The sequence below is a fragment of the Engystomops pustulosus genome, chromosome 1, assembly GCF_040894005.1.
Source record: "Engystomops pustulosus chromosome 1, aEngPut4.maternal, whole genome shotgun sequence".
Classification (NCBI taxonomy): Eukaryota; Metazoa; Chordata; class Amphibia; order Anura; family Leptodactylidae; genus Engystomops; species Engystomops pustulosus.
Window position 1 is genome coordinate 489,208 of NC_092411.1, and position 22,262 is coordinate 511,469.

Sequence of the window (22,262 nt, forward strand, 5' to 3'; positions counted from 1 at the left end):
CACCTCTTTACACACTTCTTCCACTACGTCAACAATGTCATCATCACCCACAGACTGCGACTGGTGGAAAACCTGGGCATCGGAAAAGAGCTCAGCAGCAACCGGACAAGTGGTTTGTGACTCTGGGAAGGGTCCAGAAAACAGTTCCTCAGAGTATGCCAGTTCAAATGCCAAATTTTCCTGGGAGGGGGCAGACTGGGGGGAAGGAGGCTGAGGTGGAGGTGACATTGGGTGGACTGCGTGGAAGACTGACTGGTGGACAAATGGCTAGAAGCATTGTCCGCAATCCACGACATCACCTGTTCGCACTGTTCTGGCCTCAACAGTGCTCTACCACGAGTCCCAGTAACTTGAGACATGAACCTAGGGAGTGTAGCTCTGCGGCGTTCCCCTGCTCCCTCATCAGCAGGTGGTGTCTCACCCCGCCCATGACCACGGCCTCTGACCCCTGCAGTAGTTGGACGCCCACGCCCTCGTCCTCTACCCCTAGCCCTCGGGTTCAACATTTTCAACATTAAAGTGTTAAACTGTAAATTTTTTTTGTGTTTTTTTTGTACTTTTTGTGTTTTTTTTTTTTTTTTAACAAAACAATCAGAAGAAATCACACAGCAACCACAAAAGATGATGATGATTGCTATGGCTAGTTTGTAACCTACACTGACAGCACACAACTGGATTTTGTGGTGTGCCTGTCACTTTAAGTTTTGAAAAAAAAAAAAAATCGTCAGACTGTGCCTAATTCTAATCAAACCCCTAATAAATTGTCCCACTTTGGTGTTTGAGGTGGATATGTGTGTCACTAAGAGCTAAACACAACGGTAGCAAGTCTCCCTGCAAATTACTCACAATATGGTACTAGCTGCACTACTAGTGCCAGCAAGCCCAGCCACAAGCAAAGAAAAAAAAAATATTCTAGCCCTAACAAGGGCTGTTGGGTTCTTGTAGAATCACTCCTGCCTAACAGTAAGCTAATAGAACACCCTAACGCTTTCCCTGACCAGCAGCAGCTCTCTCCCTAGCGGCATCCAGACACAGAATGATCCGAGCAGCGCGGGCAGCGGCTAGTCTATTCCAGGGTCACCTGATCTGGCCAGCCAACCACTGCTATCCACGTGTAAGGGTACCACGTCATGCTGAAGTGCAGAATCTCCTGGCTTGTGATTGGCTCTGTGACGGCGGGAGATGCCATTTCTCGAGCTGGCGAAATATTCGTCCGAGCAACGAGCAGTTTCGAGTACGCTAATGCTCGAACCAGCATCAAGCTCGGGCGAGTGTGTTCGCTCATCTCTAGTTAACACACTTCTTAAAGTAGATTTTTTTACACATTGAGGGGTGTAGTTTCTAAAATGGCAAAATATACGGGGTTTACAGCTATTTAGGCCTCTCATAGTCACATGTGCCTCTAAATAAGGGTTTGGGAGATTTTCATAAAAATTTGAAAAATTGCACCCAAAATTCTGAACCTTCTAACAACCTAGGAAAGAGAGAGGAGGCATAAAACCCCCCGCCGATATAAAGCAGAACATTCCCGAAATGTTAGTTATAAAGTTACTTGGCTGCTGTGACATCTGCCTTAAAAGCAGAAATTTTTGCCAAATTTCCATTTTTTTCCGTAACTAAACACAAAAGATTTCATCTAAATTGTTCGATTACTTTGAATTATAACGTGTGAGGAGAAAACATCTGATAATCCCCCGGATCTGTTACAGCGACACAAAGCTCCAGCCTCCTATAATGGCACCGGGCAAATATTACAAATCAGGCCTGGTCCTAAAGCCGCCCCGACCAGAAGGGGTTAAACAGGTGGTTTCAGTGGGTTCTGGGGTGACATTTGGTTTGTGATGTAAGTGGTCGCTAGGATAAGGAAAGATCATTTCATCCGGAGCGGCCATGTTATATATGTTGTGTATGTTGTATACATTGTATCTGTTGTATATGTAGATATGAAGCCACTCCCCTATTTTTATTACATTTCAATTTTTCCCTCCTCCATAAATAGAGGATTTACCACAACCAGTTCACAATTTGATGGCATCAGATGAGACGCCTGACACTTCTTATATAAAACATGAGGTCATGTGACGTCTGTGAGGCAGAAGATGCTGCTGCGTGGGATTCTGTCCTGCACTAGTCTGACCACTGCCATCTGTCTCCTGCTGACTCTGTTCTGTCCTGCACTAGTCTGACCACTGCCATCTGTCTCCTGCTGACTCTGTTCTGTCCTGCACTAGTCTGACCACTTCCATCTGTCTCCTGCTAACTCTGACCGCTGCCATCTGTCTCCTGCTGACTCTGTTCTGTCCTGCACTAGTCTGACCGCTGCCATCTGTCTCCTGCTGACTCTGTTCTGTCCTGCACTAGTCTGACCGCTGCCATCTGTCTCCTGCTGACTCTGTTCTGTCCTGCACTAGTCTGACCACTGTCATCTGTCTCCTGCTGACTCTGTTCTGTCCTGTACTAGTCTGACCACTGCCATCTGTCTCCTGCTGACTCTGTTCTGACCTGCACTAGTCTGACCACTGCCATCTTTCTTCTGCTGACTCTGTTCTGTCCTGCACTAGTCTGACCACTGCCATCTTTCTCCTGCTGACTCTGTTCTGTCCTGCACTAGTCTGACCACTGCCATCTGTCTCCTGCTGACTCTGTTCTGTCCTGCACTAGTCTGACCACTGCCATCTGTCTCCTGCTGACTCTGTTATGTCCTGCACTAGTCTGACCACTGCCATCTTTCTCCTGCTGACTCTGTTCTGTCCTGCACTAGTCTGACCACTGCCATCTTTCTCCTGCTGACTCTGTTCTGTCCTGCACTAGTCTGACCACTGCCATCTGTCTCCTGCTGACTCTGTTCTGTCCTGCACTAGTCTGACCACTTCCATCTGTCTCCTGCTGACTCTGTTCTGTCCTGCACTGGTCTGACCACTGCCATCTGTCTCCTGCTGACTCTGTTCTGTCCTGCACTGGTCTGACCACTGCCATCTGTCTCCTGCTGACTCTGTTCTGTCCTGCACTAGTCTGACCACTGTCATCTGTCTCCTGCTGACTCTGTTCTGTCCTGCACTAGTCTGACCACTGTCATCTGTCTCCTGCTGACTCTGTTCTGTCCTGCACTAGTCTGACCACTGTCATCTGTCTCCTGCTGACTCTGTTATGTCCTGCACTGGTCTGACCACTGCCATCTGTCTCCTGCTGACTCTGTTCTGTCCTGCACTAGTCTGACCACTGTCATCTGTCTCCTGCTGACTCTGTTCTGTCCTGCACTAGTCTGACCACTGTCATCTGTCTCCTGCTGACTCTGTTCTGTCCTGCACTAGTCTGACCACTGTCATCTGTCTCCTGCTGACTCTGTTATGTCCTGCACTAGCCTGACCACTGCCATCTGTCTCCTGCTGACTCTGTTATGTCCTGCACTAGTCTGACCACTGCCATCTTTCTCCTGCTGACTCTGTTCTGTCCTGCACTAGCCTGGGAAATAGAAGAGAGGCCCAAACACAAGCAGAGACTGTTATCTGTTTATTATCACCGGAGTCATCTGGGATTAACCCATCGGGGGAACCCCCCACTCCTTGTACTGATTGGCTGCTGACAGGTCCACAACTACATAGTAACTTGAGCTGGTAGCAGATGGCTCTACATACTTTTTAGCTGAATGGAAGCCGAGTATCAATGAAAGAGCGTCCCCCCACACATCATATACGGAGCCAAGGATCCGTCATACAGAACGGCGTCACTCGCTTTCTGGATTATTTGTCAGATTTTTCCCTCTGCAATTACTGGTGTGAATTGTTCTCTTCTGTGGATTTCGGTTGTCGCTGTTGTAACAACCTACTGCCTCGTGTGAGGGGGTCACTGCATCACCACGAGAATGGCTTCTCTCCCTTGTGCGGGGGTCACTGCATCATCATGAGAATGGCTTCTCTCCCGTGTGCGGGGGTCACTGCATCATCATGAGATTGGCTTCTCTCCCGCGTGCAGGGGTCACTGCATCATCATGAGAATGGCTTCTCTCCCGTGTGGCTTCTCCGATGAACGACTAGAGTTGATTTTGCAGTGAAACATTTCCCACATTGTGAGCACATAAACGGCTTCTCCCCGGTGTGAGTTTTCTGATGGTGCGTGAGGTAATCTTTCCGTGAGAAACTCTTCCCACATTCAGAACAGGAGAACGGTTTCTCTCCCTTGTGAACTTTTAAATGTTTAACCAGAAGGGCTCTGACCGCAAAGCACTTGTCACAGTCTGAACATGCAAATGGCTTCTCCCCCGTGTGAAATTTTTGATGTTCAACAAGAGTCTCTTTTTTGGTGAATATTTTCCCACACTCTGGACACCCATGTGGCTTCTCTCCTGTGTGAGTTCGCTGATGTTTGACGAGATGCCCTTTCTGATAAAAACTCTTCCCACATTCTAGACATGAAAATGCTTTTCCCATGTGAGTCCTTTCATGCGTAATGAGAGATGATCTCTGGTGAAAACTTTTCCCACATTCCCTACATGAATACGGCTTCTCCCCCGTGTGGAGCTTCTCGTGTTCAATAAGCGGCATTCTCCGTGCGAAGGATCTCCCGCATTCCCGGCATGAGAAGGGCTTCTCCCCAGTGTGACTTCTCTGATGTTTCACAAGATCTGATCTCACTGGAAAACATTTCCCACATTCTGAGCACGTAAATGGCTTCTCTCCCGTGTGGATTCTCTGATGTATAACGAGATACGGTTTCCGGGTAAAACACATCCCACATTCCGAACATGGAAACGGCTTCTCTCCCGTGTGAACTGTTTGATGTTCAAGGAGATACGATTTCCGAGTGAAACACTTCCCGCATTCTGAGCAGGAGAACGGCTTCTCTCCCGTGTGAACGGTCAGATGTTTCACGAGATGGGATTTCACCGGGAAACACTTCCCGCAGTACGGACATGAATACGGCAGCTTCCTAACTATAGTCTCTTCTCTTGTGTAGATGTCACTTTCCCTCGTGTGGTGGTTTTGATATGATTTCTCATATTCTGGACAGGGAAAGGACTTCTCCCCTGTGTGAGTTCTCTGTTTGTTATCTTCCTCTCCTGTTTGTGCAGATTCTGTAGATAAGTCCTGTACATTACAATCATTGTACCTCTCTTGGCTCTGAAGGATTGTGGGTAGATCTGGGCTGGTGGCGAGTCCTTCATACAGATCTTGTGTGACCTCAGGACCTTCTGCTTTTATATATGGAGACATGAGATGTTCCTCCGAGCTCCTGACACCGACATCTGCAAACAAATAAACCTCCTTGTACTTACTGATGATATTACAGGCTGCAAAATGATAGAGATTTACAGATTTACACCAAATGTCATTAATCAGATAAGAGGGAGGGAAAGAAACAGATCCCAATCTATAGGGATCTCACAGTGATGTATAGGGACCTCACAGCGAGGACCAGAAGATCCTTACATGAGGCCTCCAGGATCTTCTCCTGCAGTTTTCCACTTCTAAGAGTCTTCATAGGTTCCTCACCAGGGATTGGCTATGGACGTCCAGTATTAGGACTATGAATCATTTCTTACTTGCTACTTTCCTTTCATTGTTGTAACAGGACACAAATATATATATATAATCTGCGACTCCTACTGACCTCTAGTCACACAACATCCGGTAAGGAGCCGTGTGCACTATCCTCCAGCAGAGAGGACAGGACCAGAGGGTAACATGTAGTGGTCACTACTCACCTGGGGGGACAAGTGCCGGGGCGTCCTCCTCACACTCCTCACCTGGGGGGACATGTGCCGGGGCGTCCTCCTCACACTCCTCACCTGGGGGGACACGTGCCGGGGCGTCCTCCTCACACTCCTCACCTGGGGGGACACGTGCCGGGGCGTCCTCCTCACACTCCTCACCTGGGGGGACATGTGCCGTGGCGTCCTCCTCACACTCCTCACCTGGGGGGACACGTGCCGGGGCGTCCTCCTCACACTCCTCACCTGGGGGGACATGTGCCGGGGCGCCCTCCTCACACTACTCACCTGGGGGGACAAGTGCCGGGGCGTCCTCCTCACACTCCTCACCTGGGGGGACATGTGCCGGGGCGTCCTCCTCACACTCCTCACCTGGGGGGACACGTGCCGGGGCGTCCTCCTCACACTCCTCACCTGGGGGGACACGTGCCGGGGCGTCCTCCTCACACTCCTCACCTGGGGGGACACGTGCCGGGGCGTCCTCCTCACACTCCTCACCTGGGGGGACATGTGCCGGGGCGTCCTCCTCACACTCCTCACCTGGGGGGACATGTGCCGGGGCGTCCTCCTCACCTGGGGGGACATGTGCCGGGGCGTCCTCCTCACACTCCTCACCTGGGGGGACATGTGCCGGGGCGTCCTCCTCACACTCCTCACCTGGGGGGACACGTGCCGGGGCGTCCTCCTCACACTCCTCACCTGGGGGGACACGTGCCGGGGCGTCCTCCTCACACTCCTCACCTGGGGGGACACGTGCCGGGGCGTCCTCCTCACACTCCTCACCTGGGGGGACATGTGCCGGGGCGTCCTCCTCACACTCCTCACCTGGGAGGACATGTGCCGGGACGTCCTCCTCACACTCCTCACCTGGGGGGACATGTGCCGGGGCGTCCTCCTCACACTCCTCACCTGGGGGGACACGTGCTGGGGCGTCCTCCTCACACTCCTCACCTGGGGGGACACGTGCCGGGGCGTCCTCCTCACACTCCTCACCTGGGGGGACACGTGCCGGGGCGTCCTCCTCACACTCCTCACCTGGGGGGACATGTGCCGGGGCGTCCTCCTCACACTCCTCACCTGGGGGGACACGTGCCGGGGCGTCCTCCTCACACTCCTCACCTGGGGGGACATGTGCCGGGGCGTCCTCCTCACACTCCTCACCTGGGGGGACATGTGCCGGGGCGTCCTCCTCACACTCCTCACCTGGGGGGACATGTGCCGGGGCGTCCTCCTCACACTCCTCACCTGGGGGGACATGTGCCGGGGCGTCCTCCTCACACTCCTCACCTGGGGGGACATGTGCCGGGGCGTCCTCCTCACACTCCTCACCTGGGGGGACATGTGCCGGGGCGTCCTCCTCACCTGGGGGGACACGTGCCGGGGCGTCCTCCTCACACTCCTCACCTGGGGGGACATGTGCCGGGGCGTCCTCCTCACACTCCTCACCTGGGGGGACATGTGCCGGGGCGTCCTCCTCACACTCCTCCTCATCACTCACACTCGTCTCTTCTTTTATGGTTACGGCTACAACATCCAGACTCTCCGGATCCTTCTCCTGACTCAGAGGCTGCAACAAAATATAAAGGAACATGAGGGAAACACAAGAAGTTTCTGCTTCACCTGCAGATTATAGGAGAGATCTCCACCTACCTGATCCTCCTGTGCAGGACGGGGACATCTCTCCGGGGATCTTCTCTCCCTGGATGGAGGGACTGTAGGGATCACATACACAGACTGAATTCCTTCTTCTATACAGATAATACAGAGGGGACACGTGTCTATAGTCCTGTCTATTACCTGGTGATGCAAGGCTCCGCGGCTCCTGGTAGCGCTCCTTGTGTCCTTCTACATACTCCCACTCCTCCATGGAGAAATAGACGGCCACATCCTGACACCTTATAGGAACCTGACACACACAATGGCTACAGTCATCCCCCGGAGCCTCCATTACTGGATCATGTCCCAGCATTCCCAGCAGTGTCACCTCTCCAGTCAGCAGCTCCGTCATCTTCATGGTCAGTTCTAGGATCTGGTCATGTATCAGGGGGTGAGGCCGGGGGATGGGGCGCAGGGGTCCCCCCCATTCTTCATACACAGGGGCCGGACAGCGCTCACTAGACGTCTTCTTCACTAATGTGTAATCCTGGTTATGGGGAGACAGCGGGATAATATCCCCACATCCATGTCCCATCCCCCACCACCACATGATATGGGGGGCTCTCACCTCTCCTGTCAGCCGGTACAGGATCTCTAGGGTGAGGCGCAGGACGCTCTCCGCCATCTTGTCCCCCCCTTTCTCCATATCCCTATAACAACCTGTAGAATAAAGTTACTACAATATATATACCCAACCACCCACCCCACATCATACAAAGGGTTAATAATAAATCCACTGCTGGTGACTCCTCTCACCTCCTCCTGTGCTGCAGCTTCACCCTTCAAAGACCTGTGATGATGTCACTGTCATGTGATCAGCCATGTGTGTGGGAGGAGTCAGAGTCACATGATCAGGTGTTGTGTTTTCCACAGAGCGGAGCGAGAGTAACGTCTGCATAATATCTCTGAGTGTGACGTAGCGGAGCTGTATATGTGTGAGGTGCATGTAGCTGAGCTGTATATGTGTGAGGTGCATGTAGCTGGGCTGTATATGTGTGAGGTGCGTGTAGCTGAGCTGTATATGTGTGAGGTGCATGTAGCTGAGCTGTATATGTGTGAGGTGCATGTAGCGGAGCTGTATATGTGTGAGGTGCGTGTAGCTGAGCTGTATATGTGTGAGGTGCGTGTAGCGGAGCTGTATATGTGTGACGTGCGTGTAGCTGAGCTGTATATGTGTGACGTGCGTGTAGCTGAGCTGTATATGTGTGAGGTGCATGTAGCTGAGCTGTATATGTGTGAGGTGCGTGTAGCTGAGCTGTATATGTGTGAGGTGCGTGTAGCTGAGCCGTATATATGTGTGAGGTGCGTGTAGCTGAGCTGTATATGTGTGAGGTGCATGTAGCTGAGCTGTATATGTGTGTGAGGTGCATGTAGCGGAGCTGTATATGTGTGAGGTGCATGTAGCTGAGCTGTATATGTGTGAGGTGCGTGTAGCTGAGCTGTATATGTGTGAGGTGCGTGTAGCTGAGCTGTATATGTGTGAGGTGCGTGTAGCTGAGCTGTATATGTGTGAGGTGCATGTAGCTGAGCTGTATATGTGTGACGTGCATGTAGCTGAGCTGTGTATGTGTGAGGTGCATGTAGCTGAGCTGTATATGTGTGAGGTGCATGTAGCGGAGCTGTATATGTGTGAGGTGCGTGTAGCTGAGCTGTATATGTGTGAGGTGCGTGTAGCGGAGCTGTATATGTGTGACGTGCGTGTAGCTGAGCTGTATATGTGTGACGTGCGTGTAGCTGAGCTGTATATGTGTGAGGTGCATGTAGCTGAGCTGTATATGTGTGAGGTGCGTGTAGCTGAGCTGTATATGTGTGAGGTGCGTGTAGCTGAGCTGTATATGTGTGTGAGGTGCATGTAGCGGAGCTGTATATGTGTGAGGTGCATGTAGCTGAGCTGTATATGTGTGAGGTGCGTGTAGCTGAGCTGTATATGTGTGAGGTGCGTGTAGCTGAGCTGTATATGTGTGAGGTGCGTGTAGCTGAGCTGTATATGTGTGAGGTGCATGTAGCTGAGCTGTATATGTGTGACGTGCATGTAGCTGAGCTGTGTATGTGTGAGGTGCATGTAGCTGAGCTGTATATGTGTGAGGTGCATGTAGAGGAGCTGTATATGTGTGAGGTGCGTGTAGCTGAGCTGTATATGTGTGAGGTGCGTGTAGCTGAGCTGTATATGTGTGAGGTGCGTGTAGCTGAGCTGTGTATGTGTGAGGTGCGTGTAGCAGAGCTGTATATGTATGAGGTGCATGTAGCTGAGCTGTATATGTGTGAGGTGCATGTAGCTGAGCTGTATATGTGTGAGGTGCATGTAGCTGAGCTGTATATGTGTGAGGTGCATGTAGCGGAGCTGTATATGTATGAGGTGCATGTAGCTGAGCTGTATATGTGTGAGGTGCATGTAGCTGAGCTGTATATGTGTGAGGTGCGTGTAGCTGAGCTGTATATGTGTGAGGTGCGTGTAGCTGAGCTGTGTATGTGTGAGGTGCGTGTAGCAGAGCTGTATATGTATGAGGTGCATGTAGCGGAGCTGTATATGTGTGAGGTGCGTGTAGCTGAGCTGTATATGTGTGAGGTGCATGTAGCTGAGCTGTATATGTGTGAGGTGCGTGTAGCTGAGCTGTATATGTGTGAGGTGCATGTAGCTGAGCTGTATATGTGTGAGGTGCGTGTAGCTGAGCTGTATATGTGTGAGGTGCGTGTAGCTGAGCTGTATATGTGTGAGGTGCGTGTAGCTGAGCTGTATATGTGTGAGGTGCGTGTAGCTGAGCTGTATATGTGTGAGGTGCGTGTAGCTGAGCTGTATATGTGTGAGGTGCGTGTAGCTGAGCTGTATATGTGTAATGTGCATGTAGCTGAGCTGTATACGTGTGAGGTGCGTGTAGCTGAGCTGTATACGTGTGAGGTGCGTGTAGCGGAGCTGTATACGTGTGAGGTGCGTGTAGCTGAGCTGTATACGTGTGACGTGCGTGTAGCTGAGCTGTATACGTGTGACGTGCGTGTAGCGGAGCTGTATACGTGTGAGGTGCGTGTAGCTGAGCTGTATATGTGTGAGGTGCGTGTAGCTGAGCTGTATATGTGTGAGGTGCGTGTAGCTGAGCTGTATATGTGTGAGGTGCGTGTAGCGGAGCTGTATACGTGTGACGTGCGTTTAGCAGAGCTGTATATGTGTGAGGTGCATGTAGCTGAGCTGTATATGTGTGAGGTGCGTGTAGCTGAGCTGTATATGTGTGAGGTGCGTGTAGCTGAGCTGTATATGTGTGAGGTGCATGTAGCTGAGCTGTATATGTGTGACGTGCATGTAGCTGGGCTGTATATGTGTGAGGTGCATGTAGCTGAGCTGTATATGTGTGAGGTGCGTGTAGCTGAGCTGTATATGTGTGAGGTGCATGTAGCTGAGCTGTATACGTGTGAGGTGCATGTAGCTGAGCTGTATATGTGTGAGGTGCGTGTAGCTGAGCTGTATATGTGTGACGTGCATGTAGCTGAGCTGTATATGTGTGATGTGCGTGTAGCTGAGCTGTATATGTGTGAGGTGCATGTAGCGGAGCTGTATATGTGTGACGTGCTTGTAGCGGAGCTGTATATGTGTGAGGTGTGTATAGCTGAGCTGTATATGTGTGAGGTGCATGTAGCGGAGCTGTATATGTGTGACGTAGCTGAGCTGTATACGTGTGACGTGCATGTAGCGGAGCTGTATATGTGTGACGTGCATGTAGCTGAGCTGTATATGTGTAATGTGCATGTAGCGGAGCTGTATATGTGTGAGGTGCATGTAGCAGAGCTGTATATGTGTGAGGTGCGTGTAGCTGAGCTGTATATGTGTGAGGTGCATGTAGCGGAGCTGTATATGTGTGAGGTGCATGTAGCTGAGCTGTATATGTGTGAGGTGCATGTAGCGGAGCTGTATATGTGTGATGTGCGTGTAGCTGAGCTGTATATGTGTGAGGTGCATGTAGCTGAGCTGTATATGTGTGACGTGCATGTAGCTGAGCTGTATATGTGTAATGTGCATGTAGCGGAGCTGTATATGTGTGAGGTGCATGTAGCAGAGCTGTATATGTGTGAGGTGCGTGTAGCTGAGCTGTATATGTGTGAGGTGCATGTAGCGGAGCTGTATATGTGTGAGGTGCATGTAGCTGAGCTGTATATGTGTGACGTGCATGTAGCAGAGCTGTATATGTGTGAGGTGCATGTAGCTGAGCTGTATATGTGTGACGTAGCTGAGCTGTATATGTGTGAGGTGCATGTAGCGGAGCTGTATACGTGTGACGTGCATGTAGCGGAGCTGTATATGTGTGACGTGCATGTAGCGGAGCTGTATATGTGTGACGTGCATGTAGCTGAGCTGTACATGTGTGAGGTGCGTGTAGCTGAGCTGTATACGTGTGAAGTGCATGTTGCGGAGCCGCATTTATCAAAAACGTATAGTTTGCCTGTGAAGTGTTCATCATGCGACAGATTTATAAAATGTGTCACGTGTTCTTCAGGATTCTGGCGCCCCGGCACTGCTCCGGCAGGACGCAGCATGGTTTTGGTGCGCGGTCTTCATGCAGCAGAATTGTGGTTTGCAGCAGATCGTCATGTTGGACCCAGAACTGGCGCAGACACTTTATAAATACATGTGCAGCAGCTTCCACCTTCTCTCTAGTGCAAAGGAGAATTATTCTCACCGTTAATTCGGTTTCCATTAGTCCACCATGACGGCCCCAACTGGAGGATGACCCTTGACCTCTGTAGGGACAGGAAGCAGAGAGGTTAAATGCCCCTCCCCTACACCCACACTCTAGTGGCTACCAAATAACTACCCCGGCTGTGGATGCAAGCCATTTATTGTATGTTATAGTCACACAGATACAACAGGCAAAATAATAACATTACTAAGACTCCTCTGACGGGAAAGATACATGGGCCGTCATGGTGGACTAATGGAAACCGAACTAACGGTGAGAATAATTCTCCTTTTCCATGGCGTCCCCCATGACGGCCCCAACTGGAGATGTACCAGATAACATGTATTTCTAGGGGGGGACAAATGCCTGCAGAACCTTCCTACTGAAGGCCCGGTCCCTGGCGCTTTGGACATCTAATCTATAGTGTCTAGCGAACGTTAACTGGCTAGACAAATTGCACTTCATAGTGATCACATTGAATATTCCATGCCATGTACTGGGAAGTGGGAAAAAAATTCCAAATGCAGTGAAAATGGTGAAAAAACGGATTTATGTCATATTCTTGTGGGCTTGGATATTACGGCTTTCACTTCACGCCACAAATGACGCATCTAATTTATTCTTTGGGTCAATACGATTACAGGGATACCACATTTGTATAGGTTTTATAATGTTTTCATACATTTACAAAAATTAAAACCTCATGTACAAAATTTTTTTTTTATTTTGCCGTCTTCTTGTGCTTATAACTTTTCCATACTTCGTTGTATGGAGTTGAGGGTGGTGTCATCTATTGCGACTTTTGATGATGTTTTCAATGTTTTTATTTTTAGGACTGTACGACCTTTTGATCACTTTTTATAGAATTTAAAATTTTTTTTTAAATGGCAAAAAAGTGCCAGTTTTGATTTTCCGTTACGGGGTTAAACGCAGTGAAAAAACATTATTATATTTTGATAGATCGGGCATTTTCGGACGCGGCGATACCTAATGTGTTTATGATTTTTACTGTTTATTTATATCAGTTCTAGGGAAAGGGGGGGGGATTTGAATTTGTAGGTTTTTTTATTATAATTTTTTTTTTTTAACTTTTTTTTTATTTTTCAGACTCCCTAGGGTACTTTAACCCTAGGTTGTCTGATCTATCCTACCATATACTGTATATGGGGATTTTACTCCTCATACATTACATTGTAATGAATGGGTTAACCCGAAGTAGCTTTGGGTCTTCGTGAGACCCGAAGCTACCCTGGCGACAGATCGCAGCTCCCCGATGCCGGCGGCGATCAGCAAGAAAACACCCGCGATCAGTGCCGGCACCGATCGTGGGTGTTACCGGTAACCCTTTGCTGCAATAGGCCCGCGAGCCCTCTCCATGCATCGGAACGCGGCCGCCGCTGTGAATACACGGCGGGCGGTCGTGAACCGGTCAATAGTAGTTCTGATCCATCGGGCAATAGAGGCCTTGGAAGCTCTTTTCCCCTTGTTCTTCCCAGTGTACTGCAGGAGGATGTTGTCGTCCTTTCTCCAAGGTTTAGAGATGTCCAGGTAATGGAGAAGACATCTCCTCACATCCAGAGTATGCCATGCTGACTCCTTACTGTTCTTTGGGTTCTGGCAAAAGGATTTTACTGAATTTGGCCACAGTCCCTGAACAGGATGACCTGCAACAATCGCTCCCCATCCCGACTGACTTGCGTCTGTCTATATATCTGTGATTGGCCAGGGATGCCAGGGTATTCCTTTCCTCAGATTTGCCGGATCTTTCCACCAATCCATGGAACGTAAGACTGAAAGGGGAATTTCCACCTTCTGGTTTAGATGAAGGGGATCTTTGTCCCAGGAGGCCAGCACCCAATTTTGAAGTGTCCTTGTATGGCTTTGACTCCATTGCACGCACTGCAGCAATGCATGCTGTCATGAGTCCTAGGATTTTCATTGCTTCTCTTATGGAGCAGCACTTTTTATTCTGGAACATTGCTATCTGGAGATTTAGATTTTCCCTTTTTCCCGGCGGGAGAAAGGACATCTGCTGTGTGGAATCTATCAGCACTCCTAGAAAAACTACGTCCATGCTTGGGTCTAGGTTGGATTTCTCTAAGTTGATGATCCAGTCTAGTTACCGAAGGGTCTTTATGATGACGTCCCTGTGAAGAATCAGCTCGTCTTGAGGCGCTTACTACTAGAAGGTCGTCCAAGTATGGAATGACGGATATTCCTTCCTTCCTCAGGAAAGCTACTACCTCGACCGTTATCTTCGAAAAAGTTCTCGGTGCAGAGGATATTCCGAAGGGAAGAGCTTTCTACTGGAAGTGAGCTTCTTCGCCTTCTGGTGATAGAACTGCAAACCTGAGAAACTTCTGAGAGTTGGGGTATATTGGGACGTGGTAGTAGGCGTCCTTCAGGTCTATCATACACATGAACGCCCGAGGGTGGATTAGAGCTGAAGCAGAAGAGACGGTCTTCATCTTGAACCTCCTGTAGCGGACATACTTGTTTAAGCCTTTCAAGTTGCAGATCATTCTGGACTTCCCGTTCGGCTTTTTTATGAGGAACAACGGGGAATAATGTCCTCTTTTTTGATGTTCCGGAGGTACAGGGATAATCACATCTAACTCTATTAACTTCTGCGATGAATGCTGTAGCTGCCTTTAAGGTCGAGAAGGTATTAAGTAACAAGTCCCTCGGGGTTCCATCTCTGACATGTTTTTCCAACTCCATTACCCAATGGAAAAGGGTGCGGGCTACAGATGTTGTAGCAATGTTGGATTTTAAATTTAGCATGGAACAGTCCCAGTTCTTTTTCAACAGACTATCTGCCTTTCCATACAGCGGGTCCTTCAACTGGGTAGCATCCTCAAAGGGCAAGTCGGTCTTCTTAGTCATCTTGATGACTTGAATGTCCATCTTAGTAGCCGAGTTCCATAACCTGGCTTCCTCTTCATCGAACCAAAGGCGGTTCCTGAATTCCTTGGATAAGGAAGTTTTATTTTCCGGTTCCCTGCATTCTTCCAGAATCAGCTCTTTAAGAGTGTTACTAATCGGGAATACACGTCTCTTTTTTACTTTAAGAAGACCGAAGAGTACATCCTGGGTGGATTGTGTCTCTTCTACCTCCTCTATTTTCAGGGTATCACGTACGGCCTTTAAGAGGGGTTCTAGGTCTTCAGAAGCCAGTAGACTCCATTTTGTTTGCAGAAGTGGAGGGAGATGTATCTAACTCCAATGAATCCCTGACTGTAGCTCCTTCAGAATCTGAAGCGGAATCTGAAGAGGAGTCTACTATCCTCTGTCTTTTTTGAGGTGGCTCCTGGGGGGTAAATGCAGCCAAGGATGACAAAACGGATGTTTGTACTTCTTCCTGGATGAAATTACGCATTTCGTCCATGAATGAGGTCCTCTTCTCACAAAGCAAGTTGTCCAGGCATTTCTTGCACACAGGTTTCAAAACACATATTGCATTTTTTTGTGAGCCGTTTTCTTCCTCTCTGAGGATTGTTACTTAGAACGACCTTTTTCCTTCTACTTGGGATCCTACCAAGGAGGAGAGCCCAATTAAGCAGGTGCTATAAACGGGACATGTGGGTGACCCACCACCCTATCCCTTTAACCCCTACTCACAGGAGGTGGGGATATGAGGTCCAAAACGGAGGCCTCCATATTGCAGGGTTCCATGTTCCCAGTAGAGGGACTACAGTGACCAGCCAGCCTAGAATGTAATAATAACAACTGAAGGCCTGGAGTTCAGCTCTGCAATAGTTAAAAAGACAGGATTTTACCTGGTAAGGGTGAGCCAGGAGAGATCCACCAGGGTCTATAATGTAAATGTGGCCCATGTCAAAATACACAACATACAAAATGTGTATAACGCATGTATAGGCAAGGCAGACCGACCTGAATAATGCCAGAAAAACCTTGATTTTGGAAGCAGGCAGGTTAGGTGTATGCTCCGCTGTGAAGATTAGACCTCAGATCAACGCGATTACCATGCTAGAGCCATTTAAACTTACCACCCCGCGATCCTGCTTACGGGTCGCGTGGCTATGACGGGACATCCGGTCCGGAAGGCTGCCACATGCGCGCATGCGCAAACACATCGCGCTCCGGGTGTCCTAGGCTCCAGGAGCTGCGGGCAGAGCCGAAAAAAATCACAATTCGATGGGCAGAGGAAAGGGCCGCGACCCGATCGAGGCCTGAACTGAGTGGGGTGAGGGACGAATCCCGCGCCTCGGTGCTCCCCCCTCACTGTCCCAACTAACGGGAAGCGAGGAGAGAACTTTTCTCTCCACTCCCTGCCCTGTGTAGGGACAGGAAGCCACTGGAGTGTGGGTGCGGGGGAGGGGCATTTAAACTCTCTGCTTCCTGTCCCTACAGAGGTCAAGGGTCATCCTCCAGTTGGGGCCGTCATGGGGGACGCCATGGAAAACTGGTGCAATCTCTAATAATTGTGACTCAATAAGTGAAAAGTCAGAGAGACTGAATTCTTGATGGTTGGTGGTGAAATACTTATTCATGCAATAAAACGTGAATTATTTAATTAAAAATTATTAATAGACTTTTTCTTTGGCTGTTTTTCAGTCTTTCACGGTTTAGTAGCCAATAATAAAAGTGACCGACCCTTCCATTCAGACTTGGGAATCTGGAAGCACCTGAGATTTTAGGGTCCATACCCCAATTATTTGTTGTTCAATTACACATCTATCCTGTGTGTAACACATAGATTAACTACATGGGTGTCAAGCTTTTGGTTAACATATCCAAAATTTGGGCTTCAAATATCCTTCAAGCCCACAGTGGTGGCCAAAATTATTGCCCCCCCCCCACATTTCTGTCAGATATTCTTCGTTCCCTTCCAGAAAATGATAAATCCTTATTATTTTAACAAAATTTATTCTAATAAATATCTTCATTTGTTTTGATTGCAATGAAAAAACACAAAAGAGAATGAAAAAAAAAAAAAAAGTAAAATCATGGATCATTTTACACAAAAATCCAAAAATGGCTCAGACAAAAGTGCTGGCCCCCTCAGCGTAATACTTGGTAGCGCAACCTTTACACAAAATAACTGGGAACAACAAGCGCTGCCGGTCACCAGCACCGAGCTTCTGCTCTGCCGGAAATGTACACCAACTGCTCCGGGTCCTGGAGACGCCTTCTCCAAGCGGCCGAGATCTCTCCACTGGTTCTGCCTCCAGCGCTTTCTCTCAAACCATTTTCTAAGGCTTTATGAAGTCTGTTTGGGGTCATTATCCTCCTGGAAGACCCATGACCTCTGAAGGAGCCCCATGACCTCTGAAGGAGCCCCATGACCTCTGAAGGAGCCCCATGACCTCTGAGGGAGCCCCAGCTTTCTCACGCTGGGCCCTACATTAAGCTGCAGACTTACTAATGCCCGGCACACGGTCCGGCAGTCCAGTGCCAAAGGCAGCAAAGTCGCCCCAACACATCAGGGATCCTCCGCCATGTCTGACTGTAGGGACCCTCCGCCATGTCTGACTGTAGGGATCCTCCGCCATGTCTGACTGTAGGGACCCTCCGCCATGTCTGACTGTAGGGACCCTCCGCCATGTCTGACTGTAGGGACCCTCCGCCATGTCTGACTGTAGGGACCCTCCGCCATGTCTGACTGTAGGGATCCTCCGCCATGTCTGACTGTAGGGACCCTCTGCCATGTCTGACTGTAGGGACCGGGGTCTTTTAGTTCAGGGGTAGGGAACCTATGGCTCGGGAGCCATATGTGGCTCTTTTGTTGGCTGCATCTGGCTCTCAGACAGATCTTTAATAAATAGTGACGGCTGCTGTGTCTCTTCACTGGACTGATCACTGGACACCGGCACACAAGCCTGGGTCAAGGAGAAAAGCCTGGGAGCGATGAGGAGCTGGCTGCAGGGAGCGCTGGTAAGTAAATGATCTTTTTTTTTTTTTGCTGGGGCTACCTATCTACTGGGAGTATGTGCTGGGGCTACCTATCTACTTGGGGGCATGTGCTCGTGCTACCTATCTACTTGGGGGCATGTGCTCGTGCTACCTATCTACTGGGAGTATGTGCTGGGTCTACCTATCTACTGTGAGTATGTGCTGGGTCTACCTATCTACTGTGAGTATGTGCTGTGGCTACCTATCTACTGGGAGTATGTGCTGGGGCTACCTATATACTGGGGGAGTGTGCTGTGGCTACCTATCTACTGGGAGTATGTGCTGTGGCTACCCATCTACTTGGGGGCATGTGCTGTGGCTAACTATCTACTGGAAGTACGTGCTGTGGCTACCTATCTACTGGGAGTAGGTGCTGTGGCTACCTATCTACTGGGAGTAGGTGCTGTCGCTACCCATCTTCTGGGACTATGTGCTGTGGCTACCCATCTTCTGGGACTATGTGCTGTGGCTACCCATCTACTTGGGGGCATGTGCTGTGGCTACCCATCTACTTGGGTGCATGTGCTGTGGCTACCTATCTACTGGAAGTATGTGCTGTTGTTACCTATCTACTGGGAGTATGTGCTGGGGCTACCTATCTACTGGGAATATGTGCAGGGGCTACCTATCTACTGGGAGTATGTGCTGTGGCTATCTACCGGGAGTATTTGTTCTGGCTTCCTATCCACTGGGAGTATGTGCTGGGGCTACCTATCTACTGGGAGTATGTGCTGTGGCTACCTATATACTGGGGGCATGTGCTGTGGCTACCTATCTACTTGGGGGTGTGTGCTGTGCCTACCTATAAACTGGGGGACATGCGCTATGGCTACCAATTTGGTAGCCGTCGGTATTTATAGGAACCCGGGAAGTTGGCAGCGCCAATCAGCGGTGCACTGGCCCTTTAAATCTGCGAGTGCCGGCCAGCCAGAACGGGAAAGGGGTGGGCTGAGTGAGATCGGAAAGGGGCGCCGCCACGGAGAGGGGACTTAGATCGCAGGGGCACCCGTGACACTGGGACTACCTATCTACTTGGGGGCGTGTGCATATGGTACGGCTCTTACGGAATAATATTTTAAAATATGTGGCGTTTATGGCTCTCTCGGCCAAAAAGGTTCCTGACCCCTGTTTCAGTTGAAGGCCTTTTTCCTGTAACCTTCATGTTGATGCCTTTTCCCTCTACTTGTGTCTCTTCTGACCAGAGAACGTTCTCCCAAATGTTTTAGGCTCTCAGGTAAGTTTTAGTTTTTTATGTTTCTGTGTAAGAAGTGGGGTCCTCCTGGGTCTCCCCCCATACAGTCATTCAGACGCCGGGGGATAGTACGGGGTGACACTGTTGTACCTCGGACTGCAGGGCGGAGTGATCTCTCTTGGATGTTAGTCGTGGTTCTTTATTCACCATTTGCACAATCTTTCGTTGAAATCTCGTCAATTTTTTGGGGGGGTCCACATCTAGGGAGGCGCCGCAGGAACATTCAGGTCTTTGGAGATGGACTTGTAGCCTTGATGCTTCCTCACAATTTTGATTCTCAAGTCCTCAGACAGCTGTTTGGTCTTTCTTTCCTCCGTGCTCAATGTGGGACACAAGGACACAGGACGGAGGTTGAGTCACTGGCTGCAGGTGATGTAGTTATTGCCCCCGTCTGGTAGGTGCCGCAGGTAAGTTACAGGGGCTGCGTATTACACAAATTATGGAATTATATCCTATTTGGCTTTTTCTTTTTGTGGTTTTCCATTGAAGACAAATGAAATGAAGATAATAATAGCAAAGAATTTCTGATTGCAATCATTATTATCTGACAGAATTGCCGGGGGACAATACTTGTGGCCACCACTGCACTCCTGAGGATGCCCGGAGCATGTAGCCGGCACAGTCTGACGCCATAATGGCAAATATGGACCAATCGAGTATGAACAAGGCCGCATCGCCCCAAACACAGGGTCAGATGTCTACAGTGCGTCCTGTCTGCAGTGACATCTTTCCACAGCTCGCAGAGCCCGACCATGACCATCATGACCACAGGACCAGGGTGTGAGAGACCTTCACAAGCGGTGGGTTCCCTGCCAGTCCCAGGGGGAATGTAGTGACATGAAGAAGATACTGATAGGACGAGAGCGCAGGACTGTGGCGCCCCCACCTGTCCCCGCGCCCACCGGGGGGCCCACCCAGCAGGACGAGCGCAGCATCTCCCAGCGTTATCACATTATTCCAGATTCAGTCACATCCAAATCTCATTTTTTTTAAAAACTTCGGCAAATTAAATTGCAAAAAATCTACAGACACGAGCGCAGCCGAGATACGGGAGAAATGTGACAGTTTTATCCAGGAAGACCTGGTATTATACGTCTCTCCTCTCCCCGGCCCTCAGTGTCCCCTCACCCCCATCCTCTCTCCCCCCTTGTCCTCTCTCTCTCTCCCCCCTCACCCCCATCCTCTCCCCCCTCGTCCTCTCTCTCTCCCCCCTCGTCCTCTCTCTCCCCCCTCTCTCTCTCCCCCCTCGTCCTCTCTCTCTCTCTCCCCCCTCGTCCTCTCTCTCTCTCTCCCCCCTCGTCCTCTCTCTCTCCCCCCTCGTCCTCTCTCTCTCCCCCCTCGTCCTCTCTCTCTCCCCCCTCGTCCTCTCTCTCTCCCCCCTCGTCCTCTCTCTCTCCCCCCTCGTCCTCTCTCTCTCTCCCCTCGTCCTCTCCCCTCCCCTCGTCCTCTCCCCCTCCCCCTCGTCCTCTCCCCCTCGTCCTCTCCCTCTCCCCCTCGTCCTCTCCCCTCGTCCTCTCTCTCTCTCCCCTCGTCCTCTCTCTCTCTCCCCTCGTCCTCTCTCTCTCCCCTCGTCCTCTCTCTCCCCTCGTCCCCTCTCTCTCCCCTCGTCCCCTCTCTCTCCCATCGTCCCCTCTCTCTCCCTGTCCTCTCTCTCTCCCCCCTCGTCCTCTCTCTCTCCCCCCTCGTCCTCTCTCTCTCTCCCCTCGTCCTCTCTCTCTCTCCCCTCGTCCTCTCTCTCTCTCCCCTCGTCCTCTCTCTCTCTCCCCTCGTCCTCTCTCTCTCCCCTCGTCCTCTCTCTCTCCCCCCGTCCTCTCTCTCCCTGTCCTCTCTCTCTCCCTCTCTCTCTCCCCTCGTCCTCTCTCTCTCTCCCCTCGTCCTCTCTCTCTCTCCCCTCGTCCCCTCTCTCTCCCCTCGTCCTCTCTCTCTCCCCCCTCGTCCTCGCTCCCCTCGTCCTCGCTCTCTCTCCCCTCGTCCTCTCTCTCTCCCCTCGTCCTCTCTCTCTCCCCTCGTCCTCTCTCTCTCCCCTCGTCCTCTCTCTCTCCCCCCGTCCTCTCTCTCTCCCTCTCTCTCTCCCCTCGTCCTCTCTCTCTCTCCCCTCGTCCTCTCTCTCCCTGTCCTCTCTCTCTCCCTCTCTCTCTCCCCTCGTCCTCTCTCTCTCTCCCTCTCTCCCCTCGTCCTCTCTCTCTCTCCCCTCGTCCCCTCTCTCTCCCCTCGTCCTCTCTCTCTCTCTCTCTCCCCCCTCGTCCTCTCTCCCCTCTCTCTCCCCCCTCCTCTCTCCCCTCGTCCCCTCTCTCTCCCCTCTCTCCCCCCCGTCCTCTCTCTCCCCCCTCGTCCTCTCTCTCCCCCCCGTCCTCTCTCTCCCCCCTCGTCCTCTCTCTCCCCCCTCGTCCTCTCTCTCCCCCCTCGTCCTCTCTCTCCCCCCTCGTCCTCTCTCTCCCCCCTCGTCCTCTCTCTCCCCCCTCGTCCCCTCTCTCTCCCCCCTCGTCCCCTCTCTCTCTCCTCAGTCTTTCACCTCTCTCCCCTCTCTCCTCTCAGTCTCTCCCCTCATCCTCTCTCTCCCCCCTCGTCCTCTCTCTCTCTCCCCTCGGCCTCTCTCTCTCACCCCTCGTCCTCTCTCTCTCACCCCTCGTCCTCTCTCTCACCCCTCGTCCTCTCTCTCTCTCCCCTCGGCCTCTCTCTCTCTCCCCTCGGCCTCTCTCTCTCTCTCCCCTCGGCCTCTCTCTCTCCCCTCGGCCTCTCTCTCTCCCCTCGTCCTCTCTCTCTCTCCTCGGCCTCTCTCTCTCCCCTCGTCCTCTCTCTCTCCCCTCGTCCTCTCACCCCCTCGTCCTCTCTCTCTCCCCTCGTCCCCTCTCTCTCTCCTCAGTCTTTCACCTCTCTCCTCTCAGTCTCTCCCCTCGTCCTCTCTCTCTCCTCTCAGTCTCTCCCCTCGTCCTCTCTCTCCCCCGTCCTCTCTCTCCTCAGTCTTTCACCTCTCTCCCCTCAGTCTCTCCCCCCTCGTCCTCTCTCTCTCCCCTCAGTCTCTCCCCTCGTCCTCTCTCTCCCCCGTCCTCTCTCTCCTCAGTCTTTC

General features: G+C 51.0%; 3 protein-coding genes across 4 annotated transcripts in view; 1 reads left to right on the forward strand and 2 right to left on the reverse strand.

The window, feature by feature from the left end:
- LOC140114503 (uncharacterized) overlaps positions 1–22,262 on the reverse strand; it is a 95,757-nt gene that overhangs the window by 71,463 nt on the left and 2,032 nt on the right. The window contains exons 2-5 of the mRNA XM_072132712.1: positions 7,692–8,023; positions 7,505–7,613; positions 7,358–7,419; positions 7,154–7,274 (exon numbers count right to left, since the gene is read on the reverse strand). Coding sequence (XP_071988813.1) covers positions 7,154–7,274; positions 7,358–7,419; positions 7,505–7,613; positions 7,692–8,023 — 624 coding nt within the window. The remainder of the gene's footprint in view (positions 1–7,153; positions 7,275–7,357; positions 7,420–7,504; positions 7,614–7,691; positions 8,024–22,262) is intronic.
- Positions 3,498–5,802, reverse strand: LOC140114409 (uncharacterized). Of its 2 annotated transcripts, none has more exons than XM_072132706.1 (2): positions 5,786–5,802; positions 3,498–5,242 (listed from the first exon to the last, which is right to left on the reverse strand). In XM_072132706.1, exon 2 carries the CDS (start codon positions 5,208–5,210, stop codon positions 3,987–3,989), a length of 1,224 nt encoding a protein of 407 aa, XP_071988807.1. In that variant the 5' UTR covers positions 5,211–5,242; positions 5,786–5,802; the 3' UTR covers positions 3,498–3,986. The 2 variants fall into 2 exon arrangements, with proteins under 2 accessions (XP_071988807.1, XP_071988806.1); XM_072132705.1 differs by lacking the exon at positions 5,786–5,802 and adding an exon at positions 5,427–5,493.
- The window catches only part of SLC38A9 (solute carrier family 38 member 9), a 53,386-nt gene continuing 51,055 nt past the window's right edge, over positions 19,932–22,262 (forward strand). Inside the window, exon 1 of the mRNA XM_072132703.1 lies at positions 19,932–19,995. The gene's annotated coding sequence lies outside the window, so the exon portion shown is untranslated. The remainder of the gene's footprint in view (positions 19,996–22,262) is intronic.

Coding starts and splice junctions, on each gene's coding strand:
- LOC140114409 (XM_072132705.1), bottom strand. CDS start 5,478: ATGAAGACTCTTAGAAGTGGAAAACTGCAGGAGAAGATCCTGGAGGCC. Junction 5,243..5,426: donor GAAGATCCTGGAGGCCTCAT/GTAAGGATCTTC, acceptor ATTTGTTTGCAG/ATGTCGGTGTCAGGAGCTCG.